Here is an 18,460-nt window from a genome sequence, read left to right on the forward strand (position 1 = left end):
TTAAGGTAGAGAACCCAGCTGTGGGACTGCAGCAACGATGCAAATTGGGTTAAATTATTAGTATTTGTGTGTTTTTAGGGGGTAGATGCAGATAAAACACCTGTGGCTGCAGGTATAGAGAGGCAGCCATTACCCTTTGCAAGAAGGAGGGGAAGTGAGTAAAAATGTGCAGGAAATCTTGGACCTGCCTTATTGTGGGATAAGCCCGGCGACATGCTTCATCTCCACCTCTGTGCCACAGAGGAGATAAAATGCAGGTTTAGGATAGCAAGGGCTTACTCCACTTTAATTTCTATGTCACGACAGCAGTGAATCCTATTCCCAAGTGGTGCTGGTATAGGTCTCACGTCCCTCTGGGAGTGTCCAGCAGAAAAGGTCTCTGTCTTTGTCGCCGATATGTATTCCATTCAGTAGTACTTAAGCGCTTACTATGTGCAGAGCGCTGTACTAAGCGCTTGGATTGTACAATTCAGCAACAGAGACAATCCCTGCCCAATGACGGGCTCACAGTCTAATCGGGGGAGACAGACGGACAAAAACAAGACAACATAATCACAATAAATAGAATCAAGGGGATGGACACCTCATTAACAAAATAAATAGGGTAACAAAAATATAGACAAATGAGCAAGGTGCTGAGGGGAGGGGGAAAAGAAAGGGGGAGGAGCCAGAGGGAAAGGGGGCTTAGCTGAGGGGAGGGGAAGGGGGAGGGAGCAGAAGGCGGAAAGGGAGCAGAGGGAAAAAGGGAAGCTCAGTCTGGGAAGGCCTCTTGGAAGGCCCACTTCCTCTACTCCCGCTCCCTTGTGCCTCACACTTGGATCTGCTCCCTTTATTTCTCCTGTTGGGTCAGACAATTCACAAGTGCAGTCTACTGACCTTTGTGGATAGGAGTAGGGCGCAAAAGAAAATACGGTACGTATGTTGGTCTCTACTCTGAGTCCCTTTGCTGATATCTAGAAAAGGCCATCTTTTAAGATGCACAAAATGAATTAAAGGAATAGAAGAGTCAAAGGATTGATTGTGGTGGGTGCCTAAGTTGAATTTGTGTAATCATCAGTGTCTTTAGCAGACATAGAGAAGGCAGAGAACATCTAATAAATGGAGGAGTACACATTCCTTGAAACAAGAACTGGCACACCTTGCCCCACTCCCAGAAAGATAGAGTACCAAAGGGTGTGGGTCACTCAGTGGTTAAGACAAAAGTTTAACGTTTAGGCAGCATTTTACAGCTAGCAAGTCACACCTGTAAGTTAACCTATTTCATTCATTCAATAGTATTTATTAAGCACTTACTATGTGCAGAGCACTGTACTAAGCGCTTGGAATGTACAATTCGGCAACCCATAGAGACCCCTGCCCAATGACGGGCTATTTTACAAGTGAAGATTAGCAGATCTGTCATAAGTCATCAACTCAAACTTCGGGAGAGTCTACCAAACAGGAGAAGGTAAAGTAGGGGAAGGCTTATTCTGTTTATTGGGTAAAATAGAAAACAAATGGCCGCCTCTCCATTTACGGTCTTTTAAGAAGACTGCCACAGCTCTTTGCACTGTCCATTTCACTTACCTGCGATTCGTGGCACTTGGAAACGCTGGAGGGGTCTGAGATCTTTATTTCTCAGGGAGGTGTGGGGGGGTAGAGGAAGGGAGGGAGGAGAGCAGTCTACCGTTATGGACTTTAAGTGAAGTGACTAAAGGAATTACCAGTAGTAGTTTAAAAATCTAGGCCTATTACCAATTTCCTAAGAGCAGTAAGCTTCACAGCCCTAACCCCTTTCCCGAAAATAGTTTACTGTGTAATGAGTCATATTTTGTTTAAAAAAAAATACATCCATTCTAAAGTGATCATTAAGATATTTATTAGTGTTTACAGAAACTCGTTGTGGCCACTGAATTCAAAACCAAGTTTATTCCACCAAGCGCGCATTCTCCCAAAGGTCTTATCTCAATTAAGAATTCCATAAAAATGAAGAGACTGTATCTTAACACAGAAAGCTAGAAAGGAATATATTTTATATAATACAGAGTAGATATTCAGTTGGATCAATAGGTATCCATCCTCCAACTAAATATGCTTACGATCAGTCCCATTATACGCCAGTTATGTGTGATAGCATCTAGTAGTGTGTATCTCACTTGACTGCTTCAAAGGAGGAGTTGTTGCATTACTGTCTGCTCTTTAAGGTTTCCACTAGCCTGTAAAAGAGGGAATAAAAATTAGAAAATGAGTGCAATTTTAAGGGCATTTTTTTAATGTGTGAAAACTAATGTCAAAGCACATGAGTTTTAATAAATAGCCTCAATGAGACTAGTCTTAAACGGTACTTGCCATTCCATTGCTTCATCAAGCCCAGTGCCTTTGGTTGCTGATGTTTTGAAAATTTGCCATTTCCGGTCCTTCATTGCTGGTAGCCCAAGTGAATTTGCCATCTCTGTGGGAGTCATGGCCTGTTCCATATCCTGTTTGTTAGCAAAAACCACTAAAATGGCTTTCCTCAGCTCCTCCTCCTAAGACCAAAAAATTTCAAAACATTTCAAGTTAATACTAAAAGGCTACCCCCATTCTCTCACCGCTTCTTCCTTTGCAGTCAACCCCACAGCTTCCCTACCCTCCATATAAACACAGAAGCAAAGGACAGACAGGTGCTACCCTGAGATTAAAGTGTTTACATTTTTTATTGTTTCAAATTTTTGAACCACTCAATTTGGTTTGTCCTCAAGAAGAGAATTGGCCAAGGCCTGCCCCCTCCCTATCATGGTTAATGCTGACCTTTTCCTATATTTTGGAATTAGGATTTTTTTGTTGTTTTTTTTGGCTGAGTAGATTGTATTCTAATGGGTCTGCATTCCCTCACCTAGACTGTGAACACCTTATGGACCAGAGCCTCATTAATTTATCTTTATGTAATTTTTGTGTAAGACTTTATAAATGTTAATAACTACCACACTAGCAATACTTTATTTACAATCCCTACAACTCGATAAGAATAAAAGGAAAGTGATGGAAGGTACCTCTTTCCCAGTCTTTAAAGACCACCTCTGATCCCTAGAAACAGTGTGGCCTAGTGGAAAAGCAAGGGCCTGTGAATCAGAAGACATGGGTTCTGATCCCAGCTCTGCCACTTGTCTGCTGTGTGACCCTAGGTAAGTCACTTAACTTCTCCGTGCCCCAGTTATCATACCTGTAAAATGGGGATTAAGACGGAGCCCCCACGTGGGACATGGACTGTGCACAACCTGATATCTTGTATCTACCCCATGCTTAGTACAGTGCCTGGCGCATAGTAAATGATAACAAAAGCCCTTTTTTATGGCAACTCCCAGGTAAGTGGTCCCCAAACCTCTCACGTGTGAATGATGTCTGGAAAGTGTTCTTTATATAACTGAGGTAACTCATAAAATCAAAATAATTTAAGATTTGAATTTCACATCAATTCAGCTTTAAACAAGTTAATTTAGCAATTATTTCATTTGGCTTGATTTATCAGCAGCTAGATTCTCACTTAAATGTTTCCAAAATTAAAATGTAAAATGCCATTTTATAGCTGCATCTTTATATTTCTGAAACAGTAACTTCCACAGAAAATTTAAAAAGACGGCAAGAAACATTTCAATTCAAGTTATTTGGTTAAATTGGTTTAAATAGTATAAAAATATACATGCAACACTCAATCCCATAGTTTCAAACCTGTATATTTTTGATCTGGTGTTCTTACCTCCAACATGGCAACTAATTCTGATTTGGAAATGCCAATCCTGTCTCGGTCACAGCTGTCTACTACATAAATGACTGCATCTGTATTTGAATAATAACAACGCCAGTATGGCCTGGAGGAAAAAAGCAGTAGCCCTAAGTTAGCTCTTGCTTTAATATTTAAAAAAACATCCAATCGTACTTTTATATCAAACCAGTTTTCCTTTAAAATCTTTCTCACTTTGTGCTTAATTCTGCCATTCAAGGAAACGGACGAGCAGAGCCGATACTTGTGTTTTTTAAAGAAGATAGAAGTAAATAATGAAAAACTATCCCCCTAAAAAACCCATAAACATCTCCACAGGAATAAAATCAAGTAGGGGATAAAGGGCCTTGAAGAAAACCCTCATTAGAATAGTATCAAATCCTTCTTAAAGTCATAAACATGATTGCTATACCATTTGCTACTAAAACGAGCCTGACTGTAAAGTAAAAAAGGGAAGTCTTATGGTTTTTTTGTTTGTTTCAAGTTTTGAACAACTGAGGAATCAAAATAATGGAAGCATCCTGGCAAAGGCAACAACATTTATTTATTCAAGTCCAGTAACAATTTCTTCAAAGGATCCACATACAGCTCCAGGTAAGAAGATAATACAACATTCAATCATTGCTTTATTAAGAGGGATTTAAGTCAAGAGGACTTCACTACGTAAATGACCAATTAAGACACAGAAAGGATAGACATTTACTAACTGCCTTAGCCTATTTAAGTTTACTATTTAGATGACTTTCCAAAAATCGTGGCCTTGTGGATAGAGCACAGACCTGTGAGTCAGAAGGACCTGGGTTCTAATCATGACCACCAATTATCTGCTGTATGACCTTGGACAATTCACTTAACTTCTTTGTGCCTCAATTACCTCATCTGTAAAATGGGAAGACTGAGTCCAGTGTGGGATATAGGACAGTAAGCATTTAAATACCATTTAAAAAATACACCCCAAAAACGTTCTGTACATGATAGAGGAGCAGCATGGCCTAGTGGAAAGAGCATAGGCGAGGGAGTCAGGTGACCTGGGTTCTAATTCCGGCCCTGCCAGCTGCCTGCTGTGTAACCCTGAGAAGTCACTTCTCTGTGCTTCAGTTTCCTCTTTTGTTAAAAAAAAAAAAAAAAAAAAGTTCATCCTCCAGACTAAACTCCTTGTGGGCAATGTGTCTGTTTATTGTTATATTGCACTCTCCCAAGCACTTAAATGCCATAATTATTATTATTACAGAGCTTTGCACACCTTAAGTGCTCTAATACAGCGTGGCTCACTGGAAAGAGCACGGGCTTTGGAGTCAGAGGTCATGGGTTCAAACCCCGGCTCTGCCACTTGCCAGCTGTGTGACTTTGGGGAAGTCACTTAACTTCTCGGTGCCTCAGTTCCCTCATCTGTAAAATGGGGATTAAGACTGTGAGCCCCACGTGGGACAACCTGATTCCCCTGTGTCTACCCCAGCGCTTAGAACAGTGCTCGGCACATAGTAAGCGCTTAACAAATACCAACATTATTATAATACAACTGAACGAATGAATTAGGATTCATTGCCAGTTCTCCCTCCTACTTGAGACTGTGAGCCCCACCTGAGAGAGGAAGTGTCTGACCTGACTGATTTACATCTACCCCAGGGCTTAGAACAGTGCTTGACCCAGAGTAAGCAGTTAAATCCAATAATAATCATAATGTCTCCCCACTCTTCAAAAACCTTCAATGATTACCTATTTCTCCACACCCAGCAAGAGTATCCTGATCATTGGATTTTACAACATTTACAGCTCTCTTCTCCTACCACCCCCCAGCTGGCCTTCTTTGTTCCTCTCCTGCTAACCTCCTATGACCCCCTGCTCATACCCTTTCTCCTGCCGAAATTCCCCCCCAAACCCACACCTTCACACATCTGCTAGAGCATGGTTCTCTCCATCTTCAGGGCCCTTCTGAAATGCTACAATTTACCAATTAAAAGTCAAGAGGTTTTTTTCTATTAGAAAACTCAAGAGGTCAGGCATGCAAATGTTGTAAGGCATATGACATTAATACTGACTGATAAGGCTTTTACCTGATACTTGTTTGTCCTCCCAAGTCCCAGACTTGAAATTTAAGGTTCTTATATGTTACTGTCTCGACATTGAAACCAATGGCTGAAAGAAAAATCAGCACACCAGAAGATTAACGCTTAAACTAAACAACCAAAAATTATTCATTTGTCCTTACAACATCTATTTATGGTCTGATCATTTAAAAAAAAAGTCAACCATTGAATTGGAAGTACACCACTGGTAAAAGGCATTTAAAAAATGTATTTGCTATAAATGAAATATTTAGTCACATTACCAATAATTCCCTCAGCATTCTTTCACCTCTCTGTATACATCAGTTTGTCCATTAAAGGGCTAGTTTAAAAAGTTATTCTGATTGGAGACAATGAGAAAAGAGGACTAGTTTTATTTTTATGTGTTTGTTTACAAAGACCAGATTTGCACAGGGATTGGGAACTTTCAGGAATAATACTATAATGGGTTCCATTTATTGGCTAGGGGGTGGGAGACAGGAATGGAAATCAAGTGGAGGAAAGACAGGTTTCTAAGTCTAGAAAAGAAAGAAATGTAAACTCTGCATTTGTGTACTGTGGGGAATGAGAATCGGGCAATGGCCACCCAATCTGTGGGGGCCATGACATAGGAATGACCTTGGCACCTGTGAGCAACCTCACTAGCTCTGCCCCACATTTCCTGGTAGAAAAGGTAGAATAATTAGCTCAAGGACTTGGAAAAGGTTCAGTGATGCCAAGAAGGCAGCTTCAGCTTCACCTCGTGCCCCTTGCCAGCTAGGGCGGGAGCCCTTGGGATTGCTGTGGGGTCTCTGCACTTTGAGTGAGGGCAGATGGGGAGAAGGACAACAAAGAAGAGACAGGGATCCCCAAATGCTGGGGCCATGCAGCACCATGGCTGCCATGGCAACAGAGCTTAGGGGGTAGACTAGAGGGCAGGGCGAGGCAAGAAGTCAGGCTTTCCTGGGCAGGGATGAAAGAAGGTGCTCATGTCTTGCCCCAGTGCCTAGCTTATTTTGTGCAGAACATTGTATTAAGCACTTGGGAGAGTACAATATAACAGACACAATCCTTCTCCACAGAGGGGAGGTGGGTGGTGAAGGGAGGTTCTCCTCCTTTTGTACCTTTCCTTTTTTTCCTCCTCCCCTTCTCTTTCCTTTTCCATTCCCTGTGTTCACCTCCCCACACTTCCAAATCTTCCTTCCCTGCACCTTCAGAGCCCTGCCAACAATGCCCCAAAACCTCAAACCCCTCACTGCCACACTCAGAATGAAAAGTTGGTGCCCCAGTTGAAAACACGGATTATGAAATGGGAATTTACCAGTTTCAAAAAATGGAGAATAGCTAACTGAAGGATGAATCAGTACTGGAGCCAAATGTCTGCATTAATTTTCATTCTATAATTTCCTTCCATTTAATAAGGAAGTCAGTTACTTGGCTACAAGCACTGAGACCTTAAATGTTCAAGCTTCTTAGAGAACAGAAATCCAATTAATACTAACAAATTTAGCTCACAGAGTAAAAGAAAGCCTCATTAAAAAATATTGTAATATTGATATCCCCATTTCAGTCCATATTTCACTCTGTTGCCTGGATCATTTTTCTAAAATAAAAAAAAAAGTTCAGTCCACATATCCCCACTCAAAAACCTCCAGTGTTTGCCCATCCTCTTCCGCATCCAACGGAAACTCCTTACCATCGGCTTTAAAGCATTCATTAGGGTTAGGGTTACCCCTGCCTACTTTATCTCACTCCCCTCCTGCTCCTCTAGCACCAACCTACTCACTGTATCTTGATCCTATCTATCTCATCACCAACCCCTTATCCACACCCTCCCTCTGGTCTGGATCTCCCTCACCCTTTGTATCTGACATACATCACTCCCTCCCCAGTTTCACATCAAGAGGTCTTCCCTGACTAATCCATTTCCCCTACTTCCTCTGCCTTCTGTGTTGCCCTGGCACTTATATTTTTACCCTTAAAGCACTTGATAATCACCCCTCCCTCAGCTCTTATGCATTTATTGGTAATTTAATTAATTTGCTTATGTTACTATCTGTCTCCCCCTCAAGACTGTAAAGTCTTTCTGGGCAGGAACATGTCTGCCAACTCTACTGTACTGTACTCTCTCCCAAGCACTTAGTACAGTGCTCTGGACACACTAAGTACTCAATGAATACCACTGATTGACTGAATATTGTACTCTTAACAGTTCTGGCTTACTTTAATTACTAGCTCTTTTATGCACACCTGCCCTTTAAAAGCAATAAATTATTCTGCCCAAATGATCACATTTTATCAATCCTTACTGTAATTGCATCAGGCCAACACTTACTGGGAATGGTGGTGACAACTTCTCCAACCTGTAACCTGTACAAAATTGTAGTTTTTCCTGCCCCATCTAATCCCAGAATTAAAATTCGCATCTCCCGGGTTCCAAACAAGCTGGAAAAGATGGTAGAGAAAAACCCACCTAAAAAAAAAGAAAGAAAAAATAATTCACATTTTAAATTAGGGAACAGCTTTACATGATGTTAAAAAAAAATAATATATTTTAATCTAAGCAACCAAATTATATTTTCCTGATGTACCTTCATACAACAGAGAGTAGCCAAAGTATCCAGTCTTTGCCAATGTTTGATAAAGAAGTTCTTGTTTTCTTCTCTAGAGCGTAAGCGTGTTGGGAGCAGGGAAAGTTTGTGCTATCTGTGTTGTACTCTCCCAAGTGCTTAGTGTACAGTCCTCTGCACACAGTAAGCGCCCAACAAATACCATTGATGATGTTTTTGCTTTTCATCTTTTTTTAATTGGTGCTCCCTTCCTGCCTCGATCTTCCTTGTGCTCAAAAGAGGCACAGATCTCTTGAGTGATTAATGTGGTTTGCTGTTCCACATTCTGAAAACCCAAGTGGCTTTATGGCCTAACTCACTGCCGCTTTTCTTGGAGGCACAACTAACTAACTAATCAGGACTAGGTTGCAATGGAGCCCGGACTAAGACCCTGCTAATATTCTTACTATTTTGCATTCATCGATTAGCCACTACGTACGTGCCACTTCATTTTCTTTCAAACAAAAATTCTGTGTATCATTAGGAAGCAGATAAAGAACAAGAGACAGTTTTGATGTGGAATCACATCATGGTGAGTCCTCTCCTAAAATACTCTTCACAGTTCGGGTCACTCCATCTTGAGAGGGGATAGCACAGCTGAGGAGGTACAGAAAAGGGTAACTATAATGGGAGGGTACGGAGGGGCTTCCGTGAGAGATTTAGATGAAAAGGACAGTACCCGCCAGCCTGAAGAAAAAGAATAAGCTAATCAGGGAGATGACTGGACCACAAATCATTAAGGGTATGGACAGGGTGAGTCTCAAACACTAGATCAAGACGGTGTCATGGAAGTTTTGTGGTAGAAAGTTCAGAGCAAATATAAGGAAATACTTCTTGATCTCCCCCTCACTTTGCTTCTCTAATGCCAACTTACTCACCGTATCACTTCACTCCTCTAATGCCAACCTACTCACCCTACCCTAATCTCATTTGTTTCATCGCCAATTCCTTGCCCACATCTTCCTTCTGTCCCTTCCACATCCCACAGACCACGATGACCACTACTCTCCATAACTTCAAAGCCCTACTACAGTCACACCTCCTCTAAAAGGCCTACCCTGACTACACCAACTCTACTGTATGGTTCCCACCCAAACGCCTAATACAGTGTTGGCACATAGTAAGCCCTCAAATGCTAGTGATTGCTTTTCGCAGTGAATGAAAAGCAAATGGAATTTACTGCCACAAGACTATGAAATAGAAATATTACAGCATAAAATATCAGTAGGTTCAAGAGAGACTTGAATAAATGGTTCTTTATGAAGAACTAGAGGAAGAGTTAGGAGTGTAAAGGAAAAAAATTGGAAGTGATAGAAAAATACTGTCAGAGGGGCAAATAGTTCTGAATCCACTAGGAGAGACAGAATCCTATCAAACATCACATCATCAGACATTAGATCATAAGAAATGAGAAGCAGCCTGGCCTAATGGGTACAGCATGGGCCTGAGAGTCAAGGACTGGGTTCTAATCCCCACTCTGTGATTTGTATGCTGTGACCTTGGGTAAGTCACTTCCTTTCTCTGTGCCTCAGTTACCTCATCTGTAAAACAAAGATTAATTCTGCGAGCCCCATGCGGGACTTGGATTGTGTCCAACGCAGTTAGCCTGTATCTTCCCCAGTGCTTAGTACAGTGCCTGGCATATAGTGTTTAATAAATACCATTAAAAAGAAGGGAACAACCATCACTCAAAAACCAGCAGCACTTAATGTCCATGAACTGACCAGACAAAGAGTGAGATAAACAGTATTCAAAGCTATGTATGATTTTTTAAAGTCTTTGTTAAGAGCTCGCTATGAGCCAGACTGGAGTGGATACAAGGTAATCAGGTGGGACACAGTGCCTGTCGGAGGGAAGAGGACTTAATCTCCACTTTATGGATAAACTAACTGGGGCAAAGAGAAACGACTGGTCCAAGGTCACAAAGCAGACGACTGGTGGGGCCAGCATTAAAACCCAGGTCCCCTGACTCCCAGACCTGTGTGCTCTTTCCACCAGGGCACGTTGTGTTTACTGTGTGCTGCTAAGCACTTGGGAAGAGTGCACTACAATACAGTGGGCAGAAACTATCCTGACCCACAAGGAGTTTACACACTAGAGGAGGCTCTTATTAAACACAACTAAAGAACTGAGAAACAGATGCCAGCCACACCTCCTGGAAAGGTCTTTCCTCTGCATAGCAGTGGCTTTCAGGTGTTGGGGGATAGCTAACAGGTCTCAGGGGCATCCAAATCTATATAAAAGCACAAGTGATCACCTGATAGCACTATGATCCCTTTTGAAACAAAAGCACTTTAGCAACATGAGCACATAAGATGAAATGAAGCAAGATAGACACGCCTTTCGAGTATCAATATCTAATGAAGTGATTGTTATCATGAGACATTTCAATCTTTGAGTTAGTAGCCAATTCTAAACATGAGAAAAGAAACATAAGGCCACCACGAGCAGAGGTCTACTCTTACTAAGCCAAATACCACCTTGTGACCACCAACACTTATCTTCTGCCTAACAAATAAAAGTAAGTTATCCCAAATGCTTAGTCTCATGTTCCTCTCAAGGGTTCTGTTTGAATAGCATCAATGATTGTAGCATGCCAACCTAGTTGGTCTATAACAGGTATCTCCCAAGCAGTAAACCATATTGTCTTAAAAAGAAAAAAAAAAACCCACCTTTAATAGGTCTCCTCTTTCCCCTGGCTTTCGGTCTCCCTGTGTTGGTTCACTTTACAACAGCTGTCTAGATTATGGGTTCACCCAGGATGTAATTGGTAGGTGGGAGTTTTTGGGTGTCACTCCTGGATTTAATGGACAACTGGCCCACCCTAGAATAGCACTGCTGTATTTCGAAACTAGGAAGCATTTAACAGTTTCCCTCTGTACACCTTAAAATTGTATTCTTACATAATGCAGCCATCTGCTCGGGAACCATTTGGTCTTACATCTGAGCCATTAAATTTCTGAACACAAATTATAACAAAATTTATTGAGCTAAAGTCCAATGAAAGATTTTTTGACAACTTAAAACTTGAATATTAGAGGGGGCTACTAAGATCAGCAGGTGACGGAAAAAGGGGAAGGGGAGAGAACAGTGACGGTTTGCTCTATTAAATGTCTGGAGGGGTTAGCAGTTGCTAGAGTTGGGCTACATCTTGCTCAATCCCAGCTCTGGTTCACCTCATTTCTTTTTCCTAGAGTCCCAAAACTGGACAGGGCTGGGCTGAGATACTTTGGTGACCTGGAATCTTCAATACTTAAAACTTCATATGTCTTTTTAACGCTTATCTCACTGCACCCACAATCGATTCACCACCACGTCTTGCTGATTTTTCCTTAGTAATGTTTCGCAGATCCCTGCCGTGCCCCTGCCATAACCACGACAGTATTATTATGGTTATTACTATGGCATTTGTTAAGCGCTTACTATGTATCGAGCACTGTTCTAAGCACTGGAGTAGATTCAGGTTAATCAGGCTAGACCAAGTATCTGTCCCACATAGGGTTCAGAGTCTAAGTAGGAGGGAGAACAGGGATTAACTCCAGTACAAAAACTCTATGTCGACTTGTTCATCCCAAGCGCTTAGTACAGTGCTCTGCACATAGTAAGCGCTCAATAAATACTATTGAATGAATGATTATTGCAACAACCTTCTTGCTAATAATGTCTCTTGCCTCTCCTCACTCGAGTCTAAACTAAAAGCTGCAGAAAGAATCATCTCTCAAGCAATGTTCTGATCAGGTCACTTAAGTCAACAAAAGCTTCTAGTGCTCCCTTGTGCTGCATCAAACAGTGTCAAGACTCCACCAATTGGCCCATCCTTACCTACCTGACTGACCTCTCCCCCACTATACCTCAAGGTGTACTTTTCCTTCTCTCTTTCCAAGCAAATCTGCTGATTTAACCCACTTATGAAATGCCAAACCCAGTCATTAACTGAAACATCTCTCCTTTCCCTCCACGCTAAAACCTCAGACACAAATTCTACCCAGAATATGTGCCATCTATTCAAGCTACCTGACGCTTGGGTCATTTTACTGTGTTTATCTATGTTAGCCAGACATAAATATTTAAAATAGAATTATCTAATTATATCCCACGTTCAACCTAACTTTGAAAATACACAGAAGGTCTAGTATCATATTTTGCTTAAAAGAAGGCTACCTTCTTGCACTGCCACATCACAGTATTGAGCCATTAAGAAGGGATAACTCATTTTTAAAAGATGGTACTCTGTACCAAGCACCGTATTAAACACTGGGGTAGATAAAAGAATCTGGCTGGACAGTCCCTCTTTCACATGGGATTCACAGTCTAAGAAGGCGGTCCCGAGTGCTTAGTACAGTGCTCTGCAATAGTAAGCGCTCAGTAAATACAACTGTCCAACCAGTAAAATTTAACTCCCATTTTACAGATGAGGTAACTGAAGCACAGAGAAGTTAACTGTCTTGCCCAAGGTCACAAGCGACAAGCGACAGAACAGGGGACTAAAACCCAGGTCCTCTTCTCCCAGGCCCGTGGTCTTTCCATTAGGCCATGCTGCTTCCCCATTTTAACTCTATTATTCTTTAATTAGTAACTGCAAACTAAGAACTCTGAAAGCACTGAGAGGCAAATGCACCACAGATACTACTGAACCAAGATTAACATTCGTGAGCAGAACTGCAAAATAACGGGAATGACATCACCTACTGTACACAAGCTTTTTAGTCACACAGAATTCCCTGACCCAGTACTGATCTGGTCAATTATGATTAGGCCTGACCACCCCACACAGGGAAAAAAAAATGGATTTTTTAAAATCACTGTCTCATTGAGCCTTGGTAGGGCACATAAACTGTGGTGGGGGAAATGGCATTCACCTCTTCCTCAAGCCTCAGTGCCGACGTGACTGAAAGGGAGGTTTAGTGGTATTCTGCTCATAGTAAGCGCTCAATAAAGACTGCTGACAGATGGATTTTTTGATGTGTTTCCTCTTTGCAATCCATTGATGGTATTTATTGGGTGGTCTCTGGCCTGTAAGCTCACTGTGGGCAGGGAATGTGTCTGTTTATTGTTGAATTGTACTCTCCCAAGCTCTTGGTACAGTGCTCTGCAAACAGAAAGCGCTCAATAAATACGACTGAATGAACGCACACAGTTGATAGACACGTCTCCTGTTCATGGTCCTAGCAAAGGGAAAACCAGAATCCAGTTCTAGGAGACCTGAAAAGGGGAAGCGTGGAAGGAATCAAAGAGCCAAGCGGAGGGAAGAGTAAAAGAGGGGAAGAGGGTAGGGCACCTACCTCGGAGCAGGAGGCATTTCGGAATCAATCAGTGGAATTTAGTGAGCGCTTACTGTGTGCTGGGCCCTGTTCTAAACGCTTGGGAGAGTACAGCTCAAAGGATTTGGCAGACATGTTCCCCACTTACAAGGAGCCAATGGTCTGGAGGAGCGAGTCGATCTCTCCCTCCCAGGGGTATTTAATTCATTCCATCGTATTTACTGGGCGCTTCCCGAGTGCAGAATGCTGCACTAAACACCTGGAAAGTAACACTGCGGCAATAAAAAGAGACAGTTCCTGCCCCCAACAGGCTCACAGTCTAGAGGGGCGTGCTTTACAATGGGCTGACCACTGTACTAAGCGCTTGGGAGCGGGCGAGATGACAAAATGAGTGGGGATGGGGAGAGGGGGCCAGCAGGCCCGGCCACCACCTGAAAAAGAGGAATGGCTGGGGTCAGGGTGAAGAGGAGCATGAGGAAGAGGGTGAGGACAGTGTGGGTGAGGATGATGATGACGTTGGTATTTGTTAAGTGCTTACTATATGCCGAGCACTGTTCTAAGCGCTGGGGAGATACAGGGTCATCAGGTTGTCCCTCGTGGGGCTCACAGTTTTAATCCCCATTGTACAGATGAGGGAACTGAGGCCCCGAGAAGTTAAGTGACTTGCCCCAAATCACCCAGCTGACAGGTGGCAGAGCCGGGACTGGAACCCATGACCTTTGATTCCTAAACCAGAAGGAAGGTGAGAGTGAGGATGAGGAAGCGGGTGAGGAGGGGAGTGTGGGTGAGGAAGGGGGATGAGAACGAGGAGAGTGTGCGTGAGGATGAGGAGGCGAGTGTGGGGGAGGAAGAGGGGGAGGAAGAGAGTGTGAGGAGGAGGAAGAGGACGAGGAGGAGAGTGTGAGGAGGAGGAAGAGGACGAGGAGGAGAGTGTGAGGAGGAAGAGGACGAGGAGGAGAGTGTGAGGAGGAGGAGGAAGAGAACGAGGAGGAGAGTGTGAGGAGGAGGAAGAGGACGAGGAGGAGAGTGTGAGGAAGAGGACGAGGAGGAGAGTGTGAGGAGGAGGAAGAGGACGAGGAGGAGAGTGTGAGGAGGAGGAAGAGGACGAGGAGGAGAGTGTGAGGAGGAGGAGGAAGAGAACGAGGAGGAGAGTGTGAGGAGGAGGAGGAAGAGGACGAGGAGGAGAGTGTGAGGAGGAGGAGGAGGAAGAGGACGAGGAGGAGAGTGTGAGGAGGAGGAGGAAGAGGACGAGGAGGAGAGTGTGAGGAGGAGGAGGAAGAGGACGAGGAGGAGAGTGTGAGGAGGAGGAGGAAGAGGACGAGGAGGAGAGTGTGAGGAGGAGGAGGAAGAGGACGAGGAGGAGAGTGTGAGGAGGAGGAGAAGAGGGTGAGGAGGAGGAAGGGGATGAGGAGAGTGTGAGGAGGAGGAAGAGGATAAGGAGGAGAGTGTGAGGAGGATGAGGTAGAGAGTGTGAGGAGGAGGAAGAGGTTGAGGAAGAGAGTAGGGGTGAGGAGGAGGGTGAAGATGTGTGTGAGCAGGGACCCCGGCCCCTCAGCCGCCCGCTGGGCGATGGCGGGTGGGGAGGGATGCGGCCGCTTACCCATGTTGTGCCGCTGTCCCAGACGGGCGGCTTTTCAGGGGGAAGAGTGCGCCGCGGGCGGTGGCAAGGCCCCGACGGCAGTCGTCGGCCTGAGGCCCGGGCCCGGAAGCGCCGCTCTCTCTCTCTCTCTCTCCTCCTCCGCCGCTCTCTCTCTCTCTCTCTCTCTCTCCCTCGTCCGCTTCCACGTCGGCGGCCCCGGCGGGCGCGGACACGGCGCCACGTAAAGCGGGGCCCCGAACCCCGAAGCCGCTTTCGACACCAGGGCCCGAACACGGCCGCCCCTCCGGGACCCCCCCGGGGGCGGCCGGCAGAAAGACAGGGCCCGGGCAGCGGCCCCCTTGCTTCGCATCCACGGAAATCTTTCACCTCGCCCCCGTCATCGAGGCTCTGTATTTCGGGATTTTGAGAATGGCGAATCTGCGGATCGCGGACGCGCAGCCGGGACCTGCGTCGGTCACCGCGGGCGGGGCCTCGTGGCTGCTCCAAAGCAAAGACTTTGCTCGTGGACACCGTTATGCGGTGTTGGCCCTTGTTAATAATAATGTTGCTGTTTGTTAAGCGCTTACTCTGTGCAGAGCACTGTTCTAAGCGCTGGGGGGGGAGACGGGGGTCCTCAGGTTATGTTTATGTTTATGTTGGTATTTGTTAAGCGCTTACTATGTGCCGAGCACTGTTCTAAGCGCTGGGGTAGACATAGGGGAATCAGGTTGTCCCACGTGGGGCTCACAGTTTTCATCCCCATTTTACAGATGAGGGAACTGAGGCACAGAGAAGTGAAGTGACTTGCCCACAGTCACACAGCCGACAAGTGGCAGAGCTGGGATTCGAACTCATGAGCCCTGACTCCAAAGCCCGTGCTCTTTCCACTGAGCCACGCTGCTTCTGGCTCCCAGTCTTCATCCCTATTTGACAGAGGAGGTCACTGAGGCCCAGTGAAGTGCAATAGTATTTATTGAGCGCTTACTATGTGCAGAGCTCTGGACTAAGCGCTTGGAATGAACAAGTCGGCAACAGATAGAGACAGTGTCTGCCGTTTGACGGGCTTACAGTCTAATCGGGGGAGACGGACAGGCAAGAACAATGGCAATAAATAGAGTGGAGGGGAAGAACATCTCGTAAAAACTATGGCAACTAAATAGCATCGAGGCGATGTACAATTCATTAACAAAATAAATAGGGTAATGAAAATATATACAGTTGAGCAGACGAGTACAGTGCTGAGGGGATGGGAAGGGAGAGGGGGAGGAGCAGAAGGAAATGGGGGGAAAAGACAGTGAAGTGACTTGCCCACAGTCCCCCAGCTGACAAGTGGCAGAGCGGAAATTTGAACCCATGACCTGTGACTCCCAAGCCCGGGCTCCTTCCACTGAGCCACGCTGCTTCCCCATGGACGATGCTCTCTTATTTTGGGTAGTTTTTAAAGCCTATACGCTAGAGCAGACACCCTACTAAGCACAGGGCTGGATAGAAGCTAATCGATTTGCTTAGTAAATAGATTATCCTATTTGTTTTGTTAATGAGATGTACATCCCCTTGATTCTACTTATGGCTATTGTTTTTGTCCGTCTGTCTCCCCTGATTAGACTGTGAGGCCATCAATGAGCAGGGATGATCTCTATCTGTTGCTGAATTGGCCATTCCAGACGCTCAGTACAGTGCTCTGCACATAGTAAGCGCTCAATAAATACGATTGAATGAATGAATGAATTTGGTCCCAGTCCTGTCCCCCACACGGTCCTCACCGTCTTGACCCCCCTTTTACAGAGGAGGGAACTGAAGGCCAGGGGAGTGACTTACCCAAGGTCACACACATCAGACAATCGGCGGAGAAACAATAATAATATTGGTATTTGTTAAGCGCTTACTATGTGCCAAGCATTGTTCGAAGCGCTGGGGAGGTTACAAGGTCATCAGGGTGTCCCACGTGGGGCTCACAGTCTTCATCCCAGTTTTACAGAGGAGGGAACTGAGGCACAGAGAAGTTAAGTGACTTGCCCAAAGTCACACAGCTGAGAAGTGGCGGACCCGGGATTAGAACCCTTGACCCCGGGCTCTTTCCACTAAGCCACACTGCAGGTCCTTCTGAATCCCAGACCTGTAGCCTTGCCTAAGGCCTCGCTGCCTCCCTATATTCTCCCCTTCTAGACTGTAAACCCGTTGTGGGCAGGGATTAATAATAATAATGTTGGTGTTAGAGAAGCAGCGTGGATCAGTGGAAGGAGCACGGGCTTTGGAGTCAGAGGTCATGGGTTCGAATCCCGGCTCAGCCACTTGTAAGCTGTGTGACTGTGGGCAAGTCACTTAACTTCTCTGTGCCTCAGTTACCTCATCTGTAAAATGGGGATTAAGATTGTGAGCCCCACGTGGGACAACCTGATTCCCCTGTGTCTACCCCAGCGCTTAGAACAGTGCTCTGCACATAGTAAGCTCTTAACAAATACCAACATTGTTATTATTATTATTAAGTGCTTACCATGTGCCAAGCACTGTTCTAAGCCCTGGAGTAGATGCAGGGTAATCAGGTTGTCCCACGTGAGGCTCACAGTCTTAATCCACATTTTACAGATGAAGTAACTGAGGCCCAGAGAAGTGAAGTGACTTGCCCAAAGTCACACAGCTGACAGGTGGCAGAGTAGGGATTGAAACCCATAACCTCTGACTCCTAAGCCTATGTTCTTTCCACTGAGCCATGCTGCTTCTCTATCTCTGTCTCTCTTTACTGCTGAGTTGTACTTTCCAAGCGCTTAGTACAGTGCTCTATACACAGTAAGGGCTCAATAAATACGATTGAATGAATAAACGAATGAATATACGGCTATGCTCCACTCTATCAGGAAGTACAGTAAAAGAGAGACGTCTGCTTTCTGAGGAATTGTGAAGATCAAACCCCATGCCTTTAATCCAAAGACTTAGTTTGACTTTGCCGTTTTTGTCTTCTAGCTGAAGAAGAAGCTCCAGCTTTTTGACCGTTTACCAAAATTAACTTTCAAGCACTTCATGTACTATAATTATGTTCTAAAATATATGTAAACTATGTGTTTTTATCTTGGAATGATATAATGGCATCCTGCTCCCCCCACCTGAGTTGACCTTACAATGGTCCTGCCTCTTTGAACAGTGCTTAGCACAGAGTAAGCGCTTAATCAATACCATCATTATTGTTGTCAACATTTGCCCCCGTGAAAACCAAGGATATTAAGACCATG

General features: G+C 44.6%; 1 protein-coding gene across 1 annotated transcript; it reads right to left on the reverse strand.

The window, feature by feature from the left end:
* Positions 1–1,836: 1,836 nt before the first annotated feature.
* ARL1 (ADP ribosylation factor like GTPase 1) lies at positions 1,837–15,392 on the reverse strand. Its single transcript, XM_029079428.1, has 6 exons — positions 15,255–15,392; positions 8,120–8,257; positions 5,794–5,875; positions 3,716–3,827; positions 2,329–2,507; positions 1,837–2,195 (listed from the first exon to the last, which is right to left on the reverse strand). Exons 1-6 carry the CDS (start codon positions 15,256–15,258, stop codon positions 2,165–2,167), a joined length of 546 nt encoding a protein of 181 aa, XP_028935261.1. The 5' UTR covers positions 15,259–15,392; the 3' UTR covers positions 1,837–2,164.
* Positions 15,393–18,460: the final 3,068 nt, after the last annotated feature.

The sequence above is a fragment of the Ornithorhynchus anatinus genome, chromosome 14, assembly GCF_004115215.2.
Source record: "Ornithorhynchus anatinus isolate Pmale09 chromosome 14, mOrnAna1.pri.v4, whole genome shotgun sequence".
Classification (NCBI taxonomy): domain Eukaryota; kingdom Metazoa; phylum Chordata; class Mammalia; order Monotremata; family Ornithorhynchidae; genus Ornithorhynchus; species Ornithorhynchus anatinus.

What these genes read in the sequence shown, in the direction of transcription:
- ARL1 (XM_029079428.1), bottom strand. An exon ending in GGAGGACAAACAAGTATCAG is followed by an intron (nt 3,828 to 5,793) that starts GTAAAAGCCTTA and finishes TTTTTCCTCCAG; the next exon opens with GCCATACTGGCGTTGTTATT. An exon ending in AATTAGTTGCCATGTTGGAG is followed by an intron (nt 2,508 to 3,715) that starts GTAAGAACACCA and finishes TTTTGGTCTTAG; the next exon opens with GAGGAGGAGCTGAGGAAAGC.